Consider the following 18,761-nt stretch of genomic DNA (forward strand, 5'->3'; position numbering starts at 1 on the left):
CACGCCATTCCTTCTCTATGATTCTTAAGTGGGTGAGCGAGCAGCATAAATGTACAACTGAAATCGGTATGTATTGCAAGGTGATCGTACAAAGTGTGGTCAGGGATTTAGCTAATAAATTAAAGGATAGGACCACCAGCCGTCCCAGTGTGTCCGGGCATAGGAAGACCATATAGTTTTGCACGTGGTCCAAGTGCTGGTAGAGGTGGGAGGGATAAAAAAAATTGAATTATTGTATTTTTTCCAAGGGAGGTGTGATCTGCATAGAAGAGATGGAAGATTCAGAATTCGAGAGCAGACAGCGGAATCAATATGGAGACAAATGTTCAGAAGACAGAAAAATGCCTTTAATCAGAAAACGTCCTTAATCAGTACGTAGCCGTCCCAACGATAGCGAGAGAGAGAGAGAGAGAGAGAGAGAGAGAGAAAGAAAGAGAGAGAGAGAGAGAGAGAGTGAGAGAGAGAGAGAGAGAGAGAGAGAGAGAGAGAGAGAGAGAGAGAGCGGGATATTGTTGTCTGTTGTCACAACTCCCCCTTTCCACCGGATATTGATCTCTCGGTTCTGAATCTCCCCACAGCTCTGTGTGGACATCATCACTCTAGTGTCCGCTGTATCACCACCCATATATTCTCGTTCCGGACTCTGCCCACCACGCCGCATCCGTACACACACACACACACACACACACACACACACACACACACACACACACACACACACACACACACACACACACACTGTTGGGGGACAGATAGAGTTGACTTGGATAGGCTTTTTCGATTCAGAGTAGGTGAGATTCAAACAGGAGGATGTGAATTCACAGTTAAGGGGCAAAAGTTTAGGCTAACACAAGAGTGAATTTATTCACTCAGAGACTGGTCGCTGTGCAGAACGAGCTTCCAGTAGAAGTAGTAAAGGCAGGTTTGGTATCATCTCTTAAACTAAAATTGGATAGGTATATGGACAGGAAAGTAATGGAAGGTTATGGGCTGAGTGCAAGCCAGTGGGTCTAGGTGAGACTAAACGTTCGGCACGGACTAGACGGGCCGAGATGTCCTGTTTCTGTGCTGTCATTATTTTCTGGTTATATTTGGTTATATAGTATGAGAGAGAGAGATGGGGTCTAGTATTACACCTCGCCCCTCCACTCGATATCTATTAACAGGATCTGAGACTGTCCACATCTCCATATGCAGAGGCAAGTCGTGTGGTTAAGCAAAACTTGCTTCAGTATCTGTAAATGTAACACCCTTACTCTCGGCTCTTCTCTTCCCCATTCGTGCTCCCCCAGCAGCACACAGTCAGGTCACACACACACATACCATCTCCGAGAAGCACACTCAATTCCTGTCTGTGGGAACGTAGAAACGCTGAGTATTGGAGATTGGGAAGGACGGTGGAGGGAGAGCGTTGGTCACATTTTCTGACCCCAGTAGACTGTTCTGCGATAGTGCGGGAGCTACTTCATGTGTTTGACCCCGGAGAGCGATGGGATGCAATTTAGTGAGATTCGCTAGTTAGGACCGAGTGGAGGAATCTTCCCTCAGTGGCTCACCCCCCGATTGTGTGATGGGACGAGACGAAGGGAGCTGCCCTCTGTGTCTGACCCTGTGTTTGTGTGTGTGTGTGTGTGGTAGTTGCTGACAGCAGTTTGGTGTCTCTGTTTAACGTTCTGTGTCTCAGAAGGGAATGTGAGGGAGAGCAGAGGCGAGCTGTCGTGACAGGAGATTCGTTAATACGGGTAACAAACGGAGGCATTTTGGAAGAGAACGACAGTCCTGGATGGTATGTTGCCAGGACCAAAGTTTTGGTTTGCGTAGTTTTCATGGATACAGAAAACCTACAACACAATACAAGAACTTCGGCCCATAAATTTGTGCTGAACACGTCCCTAACTTAGAAATTACTAGGCTTACCTACAGCCCTCTATTTTACTAAGCTCCATGTACCAATCTAAAAGTGTCTTAAAAAAATCCTAATGTAGCCGTCTCCACCACAGTTGCCGGCAGCCCATTCCACTAACTCACCACTCTGTCAGTAAAGAGCTTACCGCTGACATCTCCTCTGTACCTACTTCCAAGCACCTTAAAACTGTGCCTACTCCTGATAGTCATTTCAGCCGTAGGAAAAGGTCTCTGACTGTCCACACGATCAGTGCCTCTCATCATCTTCTACATCTCTATCAGGTCACTTCTCGTCCTCCGTCTCTCCCAGGAGGAAAGGCCAAGTTCAGTCAACCTATTCTCATACGGCATGCTCCCCAATACAGGCAACATCATAAATCTCCTCTGCAATCTTTCTATGGCTTCCAAATCCTCTCCTCAGTGAGCCGACAACAACTGAACACAGTCTGCAAGTGGGATCTGACCAGGTGCAACATTACATCTCGGCTTCTAAATTCAGTTCCACGATTGACGAAAGCCTATACACCATGTCCCTTCTTAACAACATAGTCAACCCGTGCAGCTGCTTTGAACGTCCTCTGGACTCGAACCCCAAGATCCCTCTGTTCCTCCACACTGACAGGAGTCTTACCATCAATGCAATATTTTGCCATCATATTTGACCTGCCAAAATGAAACACTTTACACTTATCCGGGTTGATCTCCATCTGTTGTTTCTCAGCCCAGTTTTGCATTTGATCAATGACTCGCTTAAAACACTTACAGCTCTCTACAATATCTATGACACCACTAATTTTCGTGTTAGCAGCAATAGTACAAGCACATCCTTCCACTTCCTCATCCAGGTCACTTATAAAGATATCGAAGAGTAAGGGTCCCAGAACAGATCCCCGACGCACACCACTGATGACTGACCTCCATTCAGAATATGACACGTCGTCAACTACTTTTTAACTTCTGTGGGCAAGCCAGTTCTAGATGCACAAAACAATGTCCCCTTGGATCCCTTGCCTCCTTACGTTCTCAATAATCCTTGCCTGGGTACCTTATCAAATGCCTTGCTGAAATCCCTGTACACTAAAACAAAATCAACCAGGCACGTAGGGCACAAACGGCCCTTGACAAAGTCATGTTAGCTATTCCTAATCATATCAGACCTCTACAAATGTTCATGGATCATGCCTCTCAGGATCTTCTCCATCAACCTACCACCATAGACCACTGAGTAAGTGAGGTAACATACTGAGGTAAGACTCACTGGTCTATAATTTCCTGGGCTATCTCTGCACCTATTCTTCAATAAAGGAAGGAACAATATTCGCTACTCTCCAATCCTTCGGAACCTTTTCCGTCACCAGTAATAAGGCAAAGACAACCGCCAAAGGCTCAGCAATCTGCTCTCTCGCCTCCCATTGTACGCTGGGGTATATCTCATCCGGTCTCGGCCACTTATCCATCTTGATGATTTACAAATGTCCAAACACATCCGCTTTCTTAATATCCACATGCTGAAGCTTTCCAATCCGCTGCAAGTTATCACGACTATCACCAAGATCCTTTTCCATAGTGAGTACTGTAGCAAAGTATTCATTAAGTACTTCTGTTATTTCCTGCGGCTTCATGCACTCCTTTCCACTGTCTCACTTGATACGTCCTATTCTTTCACGTCTTATCCTCCAGCTCCTCATGTACTTGTAGAATGCCTGGGGGTTTTCCTTAATCCTGCCGTCAAGACTTCACATGGACCCTTCTTCTCTCCTAATTACCATCTTAAGATCATTCCTGTTAGCCTCAAAAACTTCTAAATCTCTAACATTACCTTGCCCTCTGAAACATTTGTAAAAAATCTATTTTTTTCTTGACAGAGATCCGTCACTCTCTGATCACTTCCGAACGAGACTTGCAGACTATTGGGGAAAAATATCAGGAGATGGACAGGACCCGGAGACAACATCGACTAAAGGCCATCGAGTTGTATTCGACCCTTGAATCCAGGATAATCGCGAATTCCGTCCGTGAGCTCGGCCAGGCCACCTGTCTCAGGAATACGTGTATCCTCAACCACAACAGCTCTATCCCCGAACGCAAATTATACTGCCAATTGTTAAACAGCGATAGAGGTGAGGTAAAATCTCCCATCCCCCACTCATACTCTCAAGGACAGAGACATAGAGAGAGAGAGCGAGAGAGAGAGAGAGAGAGAGAGAGAGAGAGAGAGAGAGAGAGAGAGAGAGAGAGAGAGAGAGAGAGAGAGGAGAGAGAGAGAGAGAGAGAGAGAGAGAGAGAGAGAGAGAGAGCGACAGAGAGAGGGAGGGAGAGAGAGAGAGAGAGAGAGAGAGAGAGAGAGAGAGAGAGAGAGAGAGAGAGAGAGAGAGAGATGGGTTTACAGGTTTACAGAGTCTCTGACCCCGGGAATGTGTGACAGGACGGTATGGAGCGAGATCCATTCTGTGCGCGACCGCAAGTCTGTGTGACTGGACGCTGTGGAGGAGATTCGCTGTGTCTGACCACAGTCGTGTTTGTTCGGACAGTCCAGGGATTACTGTTCTCCCTCTCTCTCTACCTCTCTCTCTCTCTCTCTCTCTCTCTCTCTCTCTCCTCTCTCTCTCTCTCTCTCTCCTCTCACTCACTGACTATCACTGTCTCTGTCTTTCGCTCTGCCCCCACACACACATACCGTCACTATTTCCAATTCTCTATTTCTCCCGCACACTCTCCCTCTCTCTCTTTCGACCCCAACTCTTTTCCTCTATCGCCTCTATTTTACAGACTCTCTCTGCATCCTGTCACACATTCTGCGTGAGACGCTCCCAATCTACGACGCCCCTCCCACAATTCTCCTCTCTCGCTGTGTCACAGACATTTGTGGAGAGTATGAGAGAGAGATGACGCCTAGTATTACAACTCGCCCCCTCCACTGGGTATCGATCACCAGGATCTGAGCCTCTCCTGATCGCTGTATGCACAGGTCGGACGTATGGTTCCACACCACCTGTATCAGTATCTGCAATCTTAACACGCCTGCCCTCGCTTCCTCTCTCCTCCCCATTCTTGCTCTTGCCGAAGCACATTATCTGGTCACACGCACACACACATCTCCGAGAGGCACACTCAATTCGAGAGTGCTAGAACGCCGAAATGCTGGGAATGGGTGAGTGGGGAGAACGGAGGGGAGCCTTGCTCTGTTTTCATGACTCCAGTAGTAGAGTGTGCTGCGATGGTGCGGGAGCCACTTTATATGTCTGACGCCGGGAGTGCAACGGACTTTATTCAGGGAGATTCGCTTGTTACGTGACCCCGGAACTGTGTGATGGGACTGTGTGTAGGGAACCTCATTCTGTGTCTGATCTTGGGGCTATTTGGTTGAAAAGTTTGGAGGAAGCTTTGCTCTGTGTCTGTGATGAGAGTGTGTCATGGTACATTGTGGAGGGACCTTCACTGTGTGTGTGCCCTGTGAGTGTGTCATGGGACAGTGTGCAGGGAGCTTCAATCTGTGTCTGCCCTGTTAGTGTGTCATGGGAGAGTGTGAAGGGAGCTTCACTCTGTGTCTGACCATAGTTGTGCTTGTTCGGATGGTCCAGAGATTATTGTTCTATCTCTCTCCACTCCCACCATCTCTTTTTCTTTCTCTCTCTCTCTCTCTCTCTCTCTGTTTCGCTCTACGCCCCAAAAACACACACCGGCACAACATCTAACTCTCTCTTATAACCATATAACATTTACAACACAAAAACAGGCTTTTTTGTCCACTCTCGTCCGTGCCGAACGCTTACTCTCACCTAGTACTCCGGCCCGCACGCAGCCAGTAACGCTCCAGTCTTTGTCTCTGTCTCCAGCACACGCTCCCTCTCCCCCACTTCCAGTGGATATCTACCGTCAGGATCTAAGCTTCTCAAGAGCTTTGGCTGCACAGGCCGGTCGTGTGGTTCCACATCACTTGCTTCAGTGTCTGAAATCTTAACACCGTTTCACAGGACATTTCTTCCCTGCCCATCCTTGATCCCACGCAGCACATTATCCGGTCTCTCTGTCTTACACACACACACACACACACACACACACACACACACACACACACACACACACACACACACACACACACACTCACACACATACGCACGCTCACAGTCCGAGAGAGCTGGAAGGAAATGCAGGGTATTGGCGAGTGGGGGAACGGAGGAGGGGAGCCTTGTATAGTGTTTCTGACTCCGGTAGAGATTGCTGCGATGGTGCGGGATCCAATTTACATGTCTGACACCGGGAGTGTGATGCGAAAACATTTAGGAGGATTTGCTCCTCTTCTGACCCTGGAACTGTCTGATGGGACTGTGTGTAGGGAGCTGCATTTTGTGTTTCATCTCGGGTGCATTTGTTGGAAGGGTTTGGAGGAAGCTTCAAGACATACACAGCATATGCAGTGTACTTTGTGTTGGAGGAAGCTTCACACTGAGACTGCCCTGGGAATTTTGTCATGGGACGATGTGCAGGGAGATTCACTCCGTGTCTGACCACGGGAGTGTGTGATGGGACGTTGCGGAGGGAGATTCACTCTGTGTCTGACCTTAGGAGTGTGTGATGGGACGGTGTGGAGGGCGATTCACTCTGTGTCTGACCCCGGGAAATGTGTGATGGGACGGTGTGGAGGTATCTGCACTGTGTCTAATGCTTTTAGTGTTTGTTCGGATGGTCCAAAGATTATAGTTCTGTTTTTCTCTCTCTCTCTCTATCGATCTGTCGCTCTGCGCCCACACACGCATACCGTCGCTACCCCCATCTCTCTCATGTATACATATAAACATTACCACACAAAAACAGGCCATCTCAGCCCTTCTCATCCGTGCCGAACGCTTGCTCTCACCTACTCCACTGGCCCACACTTAGCCAATAACCCTCCAATACTTCCAATTCCATTTGTCACTCGCTCCAGCACACTCTCCCTCTGGCACTTCCACTGGATGTGTATCTCCGGGTTCTGAGCATCTCAGTAGCTCCGTCTGCACAGGCCGGTCATGTGGTTCCACACCACTTGCTTCAGTATCTGCAAACTTAACAATCTTAACACCCTTTCCCTGGCCATTTCTGCCCTGCCAATCCTTGCATCCTTGATCCTCACGCGGCACATTATACGGTCTCTCTGTCTTACACTCACACACACACACACACACACACACACACACACACACACACACACACACACACACACACACACACACACACACACTCACACACACACACACACACACACACACACCAGCACATCCTCAAGCACACAACCACCATCTTCGCTATCTGCCGCTCGTTTCCAAACGCCCCTTCTCCTCTCGTCGCCGCCCTGACTCACCGTGAAAAAAGTAATCGCTACCTGTTGAACAGCAGGCGGCGCCTGTCCTGGAAACAACCCTGTCACATTTCCATCCGGTGAAAACATAGTGTTGGAAGAGAGAAAGTGGGCTAGAGAAGGTGTGCAGACAGAAAGAGGCTTAGTGAAGAGGGATGTGAGATGAAAAGCCTCACGGCGAGAGGGGTAGAGAGAGGGATCGAGCGGTAAGAGGTGCGAACCTGAAGCGGGATTGGTACATTTATGGGGAGAGATAGGGAGACAGTGACTTCTGCAGAGAGCCAGACGGATAGACAGAAGCGATTTGCAGAGCAGTGGGAGGGTCCGACGATCAAACCAGGAACCAACCGCGGGTGGGTGTTGGTTTCGAGGGGATACAATTCTCCAGGACAAAAAGGCTCTGCATGAGTGATACATATCCCTCCGTTCTTTAATTCTTTTTCACTTATTTCATCCCTCTCTAATCCCCTTCTTGCACTCTGTTATCCCCCTTTCTATTTATATCTCCATCCATAATCCCTCCGCTGTATCCCTCTTCCCTCTCTGTAGCACTCTCCTTCCTCCCTCTGATATACCGCCCCCTCAATGTCCCTCTCTCTGCATTGCGTTCCCCGGCAGCTCCTCCCCTGCTCTCGGCCTCTCCTTTATCTGCACATCATCTGGTGTTTGTTTCGTGCCGGACAGACTCCCCTGTAAACACGGGCTTCCCTGGACAACGGTTACTTCCCCTTTCTGAGCTCAGAGACGCAGAGAATCCGCGACAGGTAGGACGACAACGAGACTTACATGAATGTGAAGTTCACGAAAACGGACTTTGAGACCCCTTCTCGGGGAAAGGCGGGCAGAATACTTTGCGAGAAAGATTCACTCTGTGTCTGACCCCGGGAGTGTGAGATGGGACGGTGTGGAGGGAGCATCACACTGTGTCTGACTCCAGGAGTGTGTGATGAATCCTTGTGGAGGGGTTCACTCTGTGTCTGACCAAGGGAGTGTGTATTGGGACTGTGTGGAGGGAGCATCACTCTATGACTGACTCTCAATCTTTTGTCCCCAGCTGAACCTGATGTATCGTACGCGGAAGTTAAGTTAAAGACCCCCTCGGCTCCCCGGGTCCGGAAAGATCGAGGTCAGTTCCATCTTTGCTAGTTTGTCCCTGTTCAGGTGACGTTTCCAATCCTGTTGGGAGATCTCAGGGCAAACGTTCAGTTGACCCCACTGATCCCCTGTTTGAGAATAACACGGAGGGAACGCGTGGGAGAGGCGAAGAGCTCTCTATGGTGTTCGGTGCTGAGTATTACGCCCTGGGAGGGGCGGATTAGAGGTAGCGCCGTGGGGTGGAGTGTGGAGGGAGTGCTGTGGGAAGATGGTATGGTATGGGGCGGCAGGGAAGGGGCAATGAGGAGCAAGCTGTGTGGAGTACGGGTGGTGAATATGATTTACTTCCGTGTCGATGTAGTTAGGAGGGACGACTGTGGGTGGGAGGCTGGGAAGTAGCGCGGTATAAAACCTTAACCCCTCTCTACCTTTTCTAACCCCACTCTCTTTTCATTTTTCCTGTTCTCTCACCCCGTCTCCAATCTCCCTCCCTCGCCTGTCTCTCCCTCACACTATTTCCTACTGTCTCCTGCTGTCCCGAACTCTTCCACCTCTCTCATTGCCACCTCTCCCTCCCGTCTCTCTTTTATCGCAGTCACCGTCTCTGCCACTCTCGATCTCCCTCTCGCACTCTATCGCTTTCTCTCTCTGCTCACTCTCATACCTCCGTCAACCCCGCCCGTTCCTCTCACCTCTCCGTCCCTACGTTTGCCACTCATCTCCACTCCACGCCTTCTCTCTCTGTCCACCCTCTTTCACACCCCGTCGCTCTGCCCACTCTCGCCTACCCCTCTCACTGAAATTCTCTTGTTCTTACTTCCCCATCCGTCACCCACTTCCACCCTCCCTCCCTCTCCATTCTCATTCTACGCCATTCATCTCTCACGCCTCTCCGCTCTCCCCCGACACTGTCTACCCCCTCTCCCCTTTCTCTCCCCGGACTTTCTATCGCATTTTCCTGCCCAATACCCACATCGCACTCTCCCCTCTCTGCCCGTCGTTTTCGCCTCCTCTCTGTCTCCACGTCTCTGTCCTCTCTCTCTCTCTACCCGTTCTCTCTCACCCTCTCTCCCTCCACTTCACCGCTCTCGCGTCTCTCTCTCCCCGACTCCCTCCCCCATTCCCCACCGCTCTCACACTCTTCCTAATCTGCCTGTGCGACTCTCTCTCCCAGACGGTCAGAACACCACCTACTCAGAGCTGAACGTTCGGAAAAAGAAACCCCGCATCGATAAGGACGAACATTCTCCCATTTCCTCGGGTCCCGGCGGGCGGTCAACCGCAGCAGAAACAGGTCAGAGTTCAGAGCGATGACGTCAATCTGGAGCGGTCACGTGTCATATTCCCAAGTGTCCAAGATTCTAATGCATCTGCTTAGACCACTTCACCTGTCAGCTCGTCCCACAGGCTGACCACCATCTGGGTAATGAAAGGTCGTCACACGGGCCACAATGAAATCTCTTTCCCCTTTCACCTTAGACCTGTGCGCTCTGGTCCTCGATTCTCCAAGTCTGTGGAAAATAGCCGTATGCTTTCACGGCTCGTGGTTTCATACGTCTTTGTGTGGTCACCCTTACACTCCAAGAATTAAAGTTCCAACCTGCCCGATCTCTATCATTAAATTGCTCCCTCCAATCCGGTAACATCCTCGTTCCCCTCTGCTCTACTCTCACTCCCCCATCTTCCCACACTACCCTCCCCACTCTCTCTGCCCCTCTCCTACCCCAGTCGCCTCATCTACTCTGTTCCCTATTCTACCCAACTACTCTCCGGCAAACGTTTCCCCATTTGTGCCTTTCTTTCTCCCCAACTCCCCACTCTTCTCCCACCGCCCTACTCTCCGTCCCTCTCTCCGAGCCTATTCTCTCCCTCTCCCTTTCTATTTACCCGCTCTCTGTACCCATTCTCTGCTGCATCTGACCTTACTCACTGTTTCTTTCCGCTCCTCCCTCACTGCCCAGTGTCACCCATATATCTCTCTCAGACCTCCCCCGTCCATCCCTCATTCTCCCCCCACCTTTTTCTCCTCACTCTCACAACTCCACCTTCCGCCGCGCTCACCTCTAGAGAGTCCCCGACTTCACACCCTCAATCTGCCTCCTGCCTGGCAACTCCTCCCCTGCTCTCGGCCTCACCCTTTATCTGCACATCATCTGGTGTTTGTTGGTGCCGGTCAAACACCACTGCAAACACGGGCTTCATCTGTCAACGATTCCCTCCCCTTTCTGAGCTCAGAGACGCAGAGAAACTTCAACAGAATGGACGACAGCGAAACTTACATGAAAGAGAAGTTCACAAAAACGGACTCAGAAACTCCTTCCCGAGCAAAGACGGGCAGAAAAACGTTGCTAGGGAAATTCTGTTTGTGTCTGCCCACTAGGGTGTGTAATGGGAGTGTGTAGAGGGAGGATCACTCTGTGTCTGAACCCCGGGAGTGTGTGATGGGACGGTGTGGAGGGAGCCTCACTCTGTGTCTGACCCCGGGAGTGAGTAATGGGACTGTGTGGAGGGAGATTCACTCTGTGTCTGAACCCGGGAGTGTGTGATGGGACGGTGTGGAGGGAGATTCACTCTGTCTCTGACCCCGGGAGTGTGTGATGGGACGGTGTGGAGGGAGAATCACTCTGTGTCTGACCCCGGGAGTGTGGGATGGGACGGTGTGGAGGGAGAATCACTCTGTGTCTGACCCCGGGAGTGAGTGATGGGACGATGTGGAGGGAGATTCACTCTGTGTCTGAACCCGGGAGTGTGGGATGGGACGGTGAGCTGGGAGCATCACTCTGTGTCTGACCCTCAATCTTCTGTCCCCAGCTGAACCTGATGTATCGTACGTTGAAGTTAATTTCAAGACCCCATCGGCGCCCCGGGTCCGGGCAGATCGAGGTCAGTTTTATCTTTGGTAGTTTGTCCCTGTTTAGGTGACGTTTCCAATCCTATCCAGAGATCTCATGGCAAACGTACAGTTGACCCTAATGCTCCCCTGTTGGAGAATAACACGGATGGAACTCGTGAGAGATGCGAAGAGGGGGAACTCTCTTTGATGATCGGTGCGGAGTGTTGCGCCCTGGGAGGGGCGGATTAGAGGTAGAGCCGTGGAATGTAGTGTGGAAGGAGTGTTGTCGGGAAGATGGCATTGTACAGGGCATGTGGAGGAAGGGACAACGAGGAGCAAGCGGTCTGGTGCGGGGGTGATGGAGATGTGTTAGTTCCTTGTCGTTGCAGTGAGGAGGGAGGACTGTGGGACAGACGCTGAGAAGGATTGCGGTATAAAACTGTAACCCATCTCTCCCTTTTTAACCCCATTCTCCTTTCCCTCTTTCCCTTCTCTCACCCCGTTTCCTCTCTCCCCCCTCCTCTGTCACTCCCTCACACTACTTTCCCTACTGTGTCCCGCAGTCCCGCTCTCTTCGCCCTCTCTTATTGTCCCCTATCCCTCCCGTCTCTCGTCTATCACAGTCACCGTCTCTACCGCTCTCCGTCTCCCTCTTGCACTCTATCGCTCTTTCTCTGCTGTCTTATACCCCTGTCAACCCCATTTTACCTCCTTTCTCTGTCCCTAAATTGGCCGCACATCTAACCTCCATGCCTTCCCTTTCTCTCCATCCAACCCTCTCTTCCGATCCCCGACGCTCTCCCACCCTCTCTCTTCCCCTCTCACTGAAATACTTTTCTTCTCGCCTCCCCATCCCTCTCCCACTTCCAGCCTCCATCATTCTCCCTTCTCATTCCCCTCTATTCAACACTCACGCCTATCACTCTCCTCTCCCCAACAAAATATGCCCCCTCTCCCCTTTTTCTCCCCGTTCTTTGTCTCGCTTTTTCCTGCCCAATGCCCACATTGCACTCTCCCCTCTCTGTCCATCGTTTTCCCCTTCTCTGTCTCCAAGTCTCTGGCCTCCCTCTCTCCCTGTTCTCCCGCACTCTCTCACTTGCTGTCTCACACCCCCTCTCCCTTCACGGACCTCCCTCTCTCTCATCTATCTCTCTCCGATACCCTCCCCCTTTCCCTACCGCACTCACTCTCTTCCTATTCTGCCTGTCTCCCAGATGGTCTGAAATCCACCTACTCAGAGCTGAACGTCCGGAAAAAGAAACACCGCGTCGATGAGGACGAAGATCCTCCCATTTCCTCGGGACCCGGCGGGCTATCAACCGCTGCACAAACAGGTCAGAGTCCATAGCGATGACGTCATTTTGTAGCGGTCAGTGTCATGCTCCCATGTGTCCAAGTTTCTAAAGCACCTGCTTTTGCCAGTTCTTTTCTCAGCTCGTCCCATAGGCTGACCACCATTTGGGAAATGAAAGGTCGTCAGACGGGCCCGAATTAAATCCCATTCCCATCTCTCCTTTGACCTGTGCGCTCTTGTCCACGATTCTCTAAGTCTACGGAAAATAACTGTACGCACACACTGCTCTTTATTTTATACGTCTCTGTGTGGTCACCCTTACCCTCCAAGGAATAAAGTCACAACCTGCCCGACCTCTATCCGTAAGTTCCTCACTCCAATCCGGCAGCATCCTCCGTCTCCTCCTTCTCTCTGCTCTACTCTCACTCCCCCATCTTCCCACACTACCCACCCCACTCTCTCTGCCCCTCTCCTACCCCAGTCGCCTCCTCTACTCGGTTCCCGATTCTCCCCAACTAATCTCCTACAAACGTTTCCCCATTTATGCCCTTCTTTCTCCCCATCTCTCCACTCATCCCCGTCCGTCCCTTTATCCTCCCCTATTCTTCCCCTCTCTCTCTTTACCCCCCTCATCTCTGTCTACCACCACTCTCTCTAACACCCCTCCTCCACTCATCTCTCTCCCTCCACGCCATCGACTCTCACCCCAATCCTGTGTCCTCTGGTTCCCGATACCCCGGACCTGAGGAACGTCTGTGCTCATTCACCCTGCCTGCACCCCTCGTGGTTTTATACAACTCTGTAAGTTCACCCCTGCGCTCCAAGGAATAAAGTCCCGACCTGCCCGACCTCTCTCCATGCCTCACTCCCCCGAGTCCAACATCCTCTTAAACCTTCCAGCACAGTGACCTTTCCTATATCAGGGCGACCGACACTGAACAAGAGCGGCGTCAATGTACATCTGCCACGTGACCTCCCGACTCCTATACCGTCATCTTCCAGAGCAGTGTACCATCTGAGACCTTGTTAAAGAACATGTCCCTATCTCAGAACTACCTCGGACTTATCCATTTCCATCTATTTTTCTAAGCTCCCTGTAGCCATCCAAGAGTCCCATGAAAGACCCTTTCGGTTCCTCTCCACCACCGCCACCTGCAGCCGATTACATGCACTGACCACTCTCTGAGTAAAAAAAAACTTACTCATGACGTCTCCCCTCTACTTACTTCCAAGCACCTTAAATTCCTGTCCTCTCGTGCGAACGATTTCCGTCCTGGGAAAAAGCCTCTGACTCGCCGCACGATCAATGCCTCTCATTATCTTGTACACCTCTATCAGGTCACCTCTCATCCTCCGTCGCTCCAACGAAAAAAGACTGTGTTCACTCAAACTATTCTTATAAGGCAGGCTCTCAAATCCAGTAAACATTCTTGTCAATCTCCTCTGCACCCTTACTATGGATTCTACGTTTTTCCTATAGTGAGTCGACCAGAACTGTGCACAGTTCTCCAGGTAGGATCTGACCAAGGTCCTATATGGCTGCAACATTACCTCTCGGCTCCTAAATTCAAATCCACGATTGATGAGGGCCAATTTACCATACGCATTCTTAACCACGGAGTCAACATGCGCAACTGCTTTCAGCGTCCTGTGGACTCGGACCCTATGATCGCTCTGATTCTCCACTCTGCCAAGAGTCTAACCATTAATACTATATTCTGCCATCGTATTTGACCTACCAAAATTAATCACTTCACACTGAACTGGGTTGAACTCCATCTGCCAATTCTCAGCCGGTAATGCATCCTATCAATGGCCGCTGTAACTTCTGACAGCCCTCCAATTATCCACAAAAACTCAAACAATGTGTCATCAGCAAATGTACGCACCCATCCCGCCAGATCTTCATCCAGTTTATTTATAAAAGTCACGAAGAATAAGGGTCTCAGAACAGATCCCTGATGCACTCCACAGGTGACCGATTTCCATGCAGAATATGATCCGTCTACAATCACACTTTGCATTCTGTGGCAAGCCAGTGGTGGATCCACAAAGCAATATCTCCTTGGATCCCTTTCCTCCTTGCTTTCTCAGTAAGCCTTGCATGGGGTACCTGATAAAATATTTTGCTGAAATCCATATACACTACATCAACTGCTCTTCCTTATCAATGTGTCAGGTCACATCCCCACAAAACTTTAATCAGTATCGTAAGGCACGATCTGCCCTTTACAAAGCCATGCTGAGAACTCCTAAACATATTATACCTCTGCAAATGTTCATAAATCCTGCCTCTCCGGATCTTCTCCATCAACTTACCAACCGCAGAGGTAATACTCACTGGTCTATAATTTCCTGGGCTATCTCCTCTCCCTTTCTTGAATAAACGAACAACATCCACAACCCTCCAATCTTGCGGAACCTCCCACGTGTCCATTGATGATGCAAAGATCATCGCCAGAGACTCAGCAATCTCTCCCCTCGACTCCCACAGTATCCTGGGGTATATTTCGTCCGGTGCCGGCGATTTACCCAATTTGATACTTTCCAAAACATCCTCTTTCGTAACATTTACATGCTCAGGCTTTATCACGACAATCACTAAGATACTGAAGTAAAGTATTCATCAAGCAGTTCCTATAGTCTTATTAAATATTTATTGTGATCTTATGGTCGTATGGTCTCCCCACAGCTGCGCGTGAACAGGAGTCCACAGCGAAGATGGGAAATAGACGGTACCGTCTGATCTGCCTACTCTGCCTAGTTACAGCCGCCCTCATCGTGATAGTGGCCGGTCTCTCGATCCATGGTGAGTGGAACCGGCTCCGTGTGGAGTCAGACCGTAAATAAAGAGAGAGAGTGGACTAAACTGTTATTGTAAAACACCACAGCGGCACCGACACGACCCTTACCGTAACACCGATTAAAACCCATCACCATAACACGGACACACCCCTAACCTGATAAATACACGGCCTGAACCGTAACACAGTCAAGTCTCGTCCTGACACCCACACGACACTCACTGTCGACCTCGTCCCGGCCGCCGAAACAAGCAAAGCCGAGGTCTCGGAGGCCTTCTCCTCCGGAGATTCCGGACCGCACGGTAGCAGCGGCAGCGAAGCGGGCATTTCAGAAGATTCTCCGGATGTTCCTCCGCCTCTCACGTCTGTCTCCATCAAATCAGGATTGTGCTCGGATCCCTACTTAACAAGTAACAGATATCCATCTCCAGAGAGGCCGCGCGCGCTGCGTCGCGCCGCCATTTTCTCCTCCTTTACTGGGACACCCTTCACCGTCACACTGACATAAAACTCTCTGTGACCCGTGCGGTAGCGCGATGCTGACTCACGTATCACTGCAAACGCGAATCATCCTTCACCATCTCTCTCAGTATCGCAGATTCGTCAGTCTCTTAAACGAATGCAAAGCGATCCCAGTCACCAGTTCGCTGAGATGGAAACGAAGTACAGATCTGTCAACGAAACCAAGGCTGAAATCTGTGAATTGTTGACCAGCAGAAGAGGTGAGGCTCCATCCCCTTCTTTCACCCGCTCCTCATCACAGTTTAGGCATGGAGAGAGGAAGCGTCACTCTGTGCTTGACATCGGGAGTGTATGGTTATGGTAAGGAGGTTGATTCACTCTATGTCTTACTCTGGGAATGTCAGACGGGACAGTATGGATCCAGCTTGTCTCTGTGTCTGACAGCGGGATTGTGTGATCGGACTGTGCACAGAGAGATTCACCCCATGTCTGACCCCTGAAATGCGTTATCCACCGTGGAGAGAGAGCTTCACTGAATCCTGGAGTGTGTGACGGGACGGTGCAGAGGGGGCTTTACTCTGTGTCTCAATTCGGGATTGTGTGGTGGGATCGTGGAGAGAGAGGGACTGTATTTGATTGCAGGACTGTGTGATGGGAGAGTGCAGATGGACGTAAGGGGACGTAAGGTGGGAAATTCACACTGTGTCTGACCAAGGCCTTGTGTGACTGGACTTTGTGGAGCGATCTTAATTCTGATCTCTGACGTGGGGAATGTGTGAGGAGCCGTGTCGGGTGAACTTCACTCTGTGGTTGACGCTTGGAGTGTGTGATGAGACGGTGTGGAAGGAGCAATACCCAGAATCTGACCGTGGAAGAGTCCGATTGGACGGTGTGCAGGAAACTTCACTCCACGTCTCACCACTGGAATGTGCGATGAAGCCATGGAGAGAGAGATTCCCTCTGCGTCTGACACAGGCATTGAGTGACGAGGCTTTGTAGAGGGAACAAAACTCTGTGTCTTACTCCGGATGTGTGTGATGGGACAATGTGGAGGGGAGCTTCACTCCACGTTTAAGTCTGGGCGTGTATGAAAGACAGTGTGCAGGGAGCTTCACTCCAAGTTTACGCCTGGGCGTGTAAGAAAGACTGTGTGCAGGGAGCTTCACTCCACATCTGACCCCGGGAGTGTATGAAAGGCAGTGTGCAGGGAGCTTCACTCCACGTCTGAGACCGGGAGAGTGTGAAGGGTCCCTGGAGAGAGAGACTCAGTCTGCGCCTGACAGTGTGAGCGTGTGATCGGACGGTGTGCAGGGAGCTTAAAACTGTGTCACACCCCGTGTGTGTCTGATGGGACTCTGTTTCACACAGTGTGCGTGTGATGGAAAGCTATGGCGGGGGAGGGGTTCTGAGTGCGTTTGGGGGTGGTCACCTGTGTTCTTTGCGCCGGGAACGGTGACGCCTGTCTGGTTGGTGTTCCGCTCTGTGTCTGATACCAGGGGTGTGTGATAGGGCAGTGCGGATGGAGACGCTCTCGTTTTCCGACCCCTGTATTGTGTGATGACACTGGATAGAAGGCGCATCACAGTGTGACTGACCCTGGGAGTGGGCGGCGGGATGGTGCAGAGTGTGTTTAATTTCCTATCTGATCACGGGCGGGGGAATTGGGGTAGTGTGGAGGGAGGTTCACTTTGTGATTGTCGGCAGGATTGGGTGATGGGAGAGGGTACATGGAGCTTCACACCATGTTTCACCCGAGGAGTGTGAGATAGTGTGGGTTTGGGTTAGAGTCGTGTGTGATGGGACAGTGTGGAAGGAACATCACTCTGTGTCTGAACCGGGAGAGTATGAAGGAACCGTGAGATAAGAGCTTCATTCTTCGTCCGTCTCCGAAAGTGTGCGACGGGACATTTTGGATGGAACTCAAATTACTGTCTGCCCCGTCAGGAAGTGTGATTGAATAGACTGGAGGGACTTTCACTCTATAACTGTCTCCGGGTGCCTGTGATGGGAGGGTGCCGAGGTAGTTTCATTGCGTGTCAGATGTTGGGAGTGCGTGATGGGACTCTGTGGAGGGAGATTCACTCTGTCTGATCCCGAGAGAGTGTGTTGAGACGGTGCGGACGGTGCACACTGTTTTTGAACCTGCGCCTGTGCCATGGGAGAGTGAGAAGGAGCTTCACTCCATGGCTTTCTCCGGGTGTCAGTAATCGGACGGTGCTGATGGAGCTACACTGTGTCTGATCCCAGGAGTGTGCGATTGGACACTGTCACAGTAGCCGAACTTTGTGTCTCACTCGCGAATTTGTGATGGGACGTTGTGGGGGGGGGGGGGGGGGAGAGAGAGAGAGAGAGAGAGAGAGAGAGAGAGAGAGAGAGAGAGAGATTGATTCCCTCTGAGGCTGGTCTGATACCGGGCATGCACGATTGGAGAGTTTGGAGGGAACTTAATTCTGGTTCCAAACCAGAGCCTGTTGGGACGGTGCTATAGAGAAATAGAGCATCGCTCTATTTCTGACACACCGGGTGTGTGATGGGTTGCTGTGGAACGATCCTCACTTTCCGTCAGACTCCGTCAGTGCATCGGGGACGGGGTAGAGGAAGCCTGAATCTGTGCCTGACTGGAGAGTCTGTGATAGATGATGTAGAGGGAACTTCACTCTCTGCCTGATCCTGTGAATCTGTGACGGGACGTTATGGAGGGATCTTCATTCTGTGTCTCTCCCCGGGCGTGTGCGATAGGACAGTGTGGTACGAGATTCACTCTGTGTCTTGACTCCGGGAGTGTGTGATGGATGGTCTGGGGAGGAATTCACTGTGCCTTATCCTGTGAATGTGCGATGGGACGATGCTGGGGGCGGAAAAATTCCCTTTGTGACTGACCTCAGGTGAACGTAGCGGGACCGCATGGCATGGCACTATGTGCGTCACCCCGGATGTGTGTGATGGGAAATTGGGCAGGGAGATTCACTCTATGTCTCACTGTTCCTTGTTCGTGATTTCCAGTGCAAAACTGTACCGAGCATTGGATCG

The 18,761-nt window shown here is 50.8% G+C and overlaps 1 protein-coding gene across 1 annotated transcript; it reads left to right on the top strand.

Annotated features, from left to right (window-relative positions):
- Positions 1-265: 265 nt before the first annotated feature.
- Positions 266-12,519, top strand: LOC132389299 (uncharacterized). The gene is made up of 6 exons (XM_059961809.1): positions 266-371; positions 3,771-4,025; positions 8,298-8,369; positions 9,513-9,632; positions 11,150-11,221; positions 12,386-12,519. Exons 1-6 carry the CDS (start codon positions 323-325, stop codon positions 12,517-12,519), a joined length of 702 nt encoding a protein of 233 aa, XP_059817792.1. The 5' UTR covers positions 266-322.
- The last annotated feature ends 6,242 nt before the right edge of the window (positions 12,520-18,761 follow it).

This window comes from Hypanus sabinus, unplaced genomic scaffold, assembly GCF_030144855.1.
Source record: "Hypanus sabinus isolate sHypSab1 unplaced genomic scaffold, sHypSab1.hap1 scaffold_529, whole genome shotgun sequence".
NCBI classification, from domain to species: domain Eukaryota; kingdom Metazoa; phylum Chordata; class Chondrichthyes; order Myliobatiformes; family Dasyatidae; genus Hypanus; species Hypanus sabinus.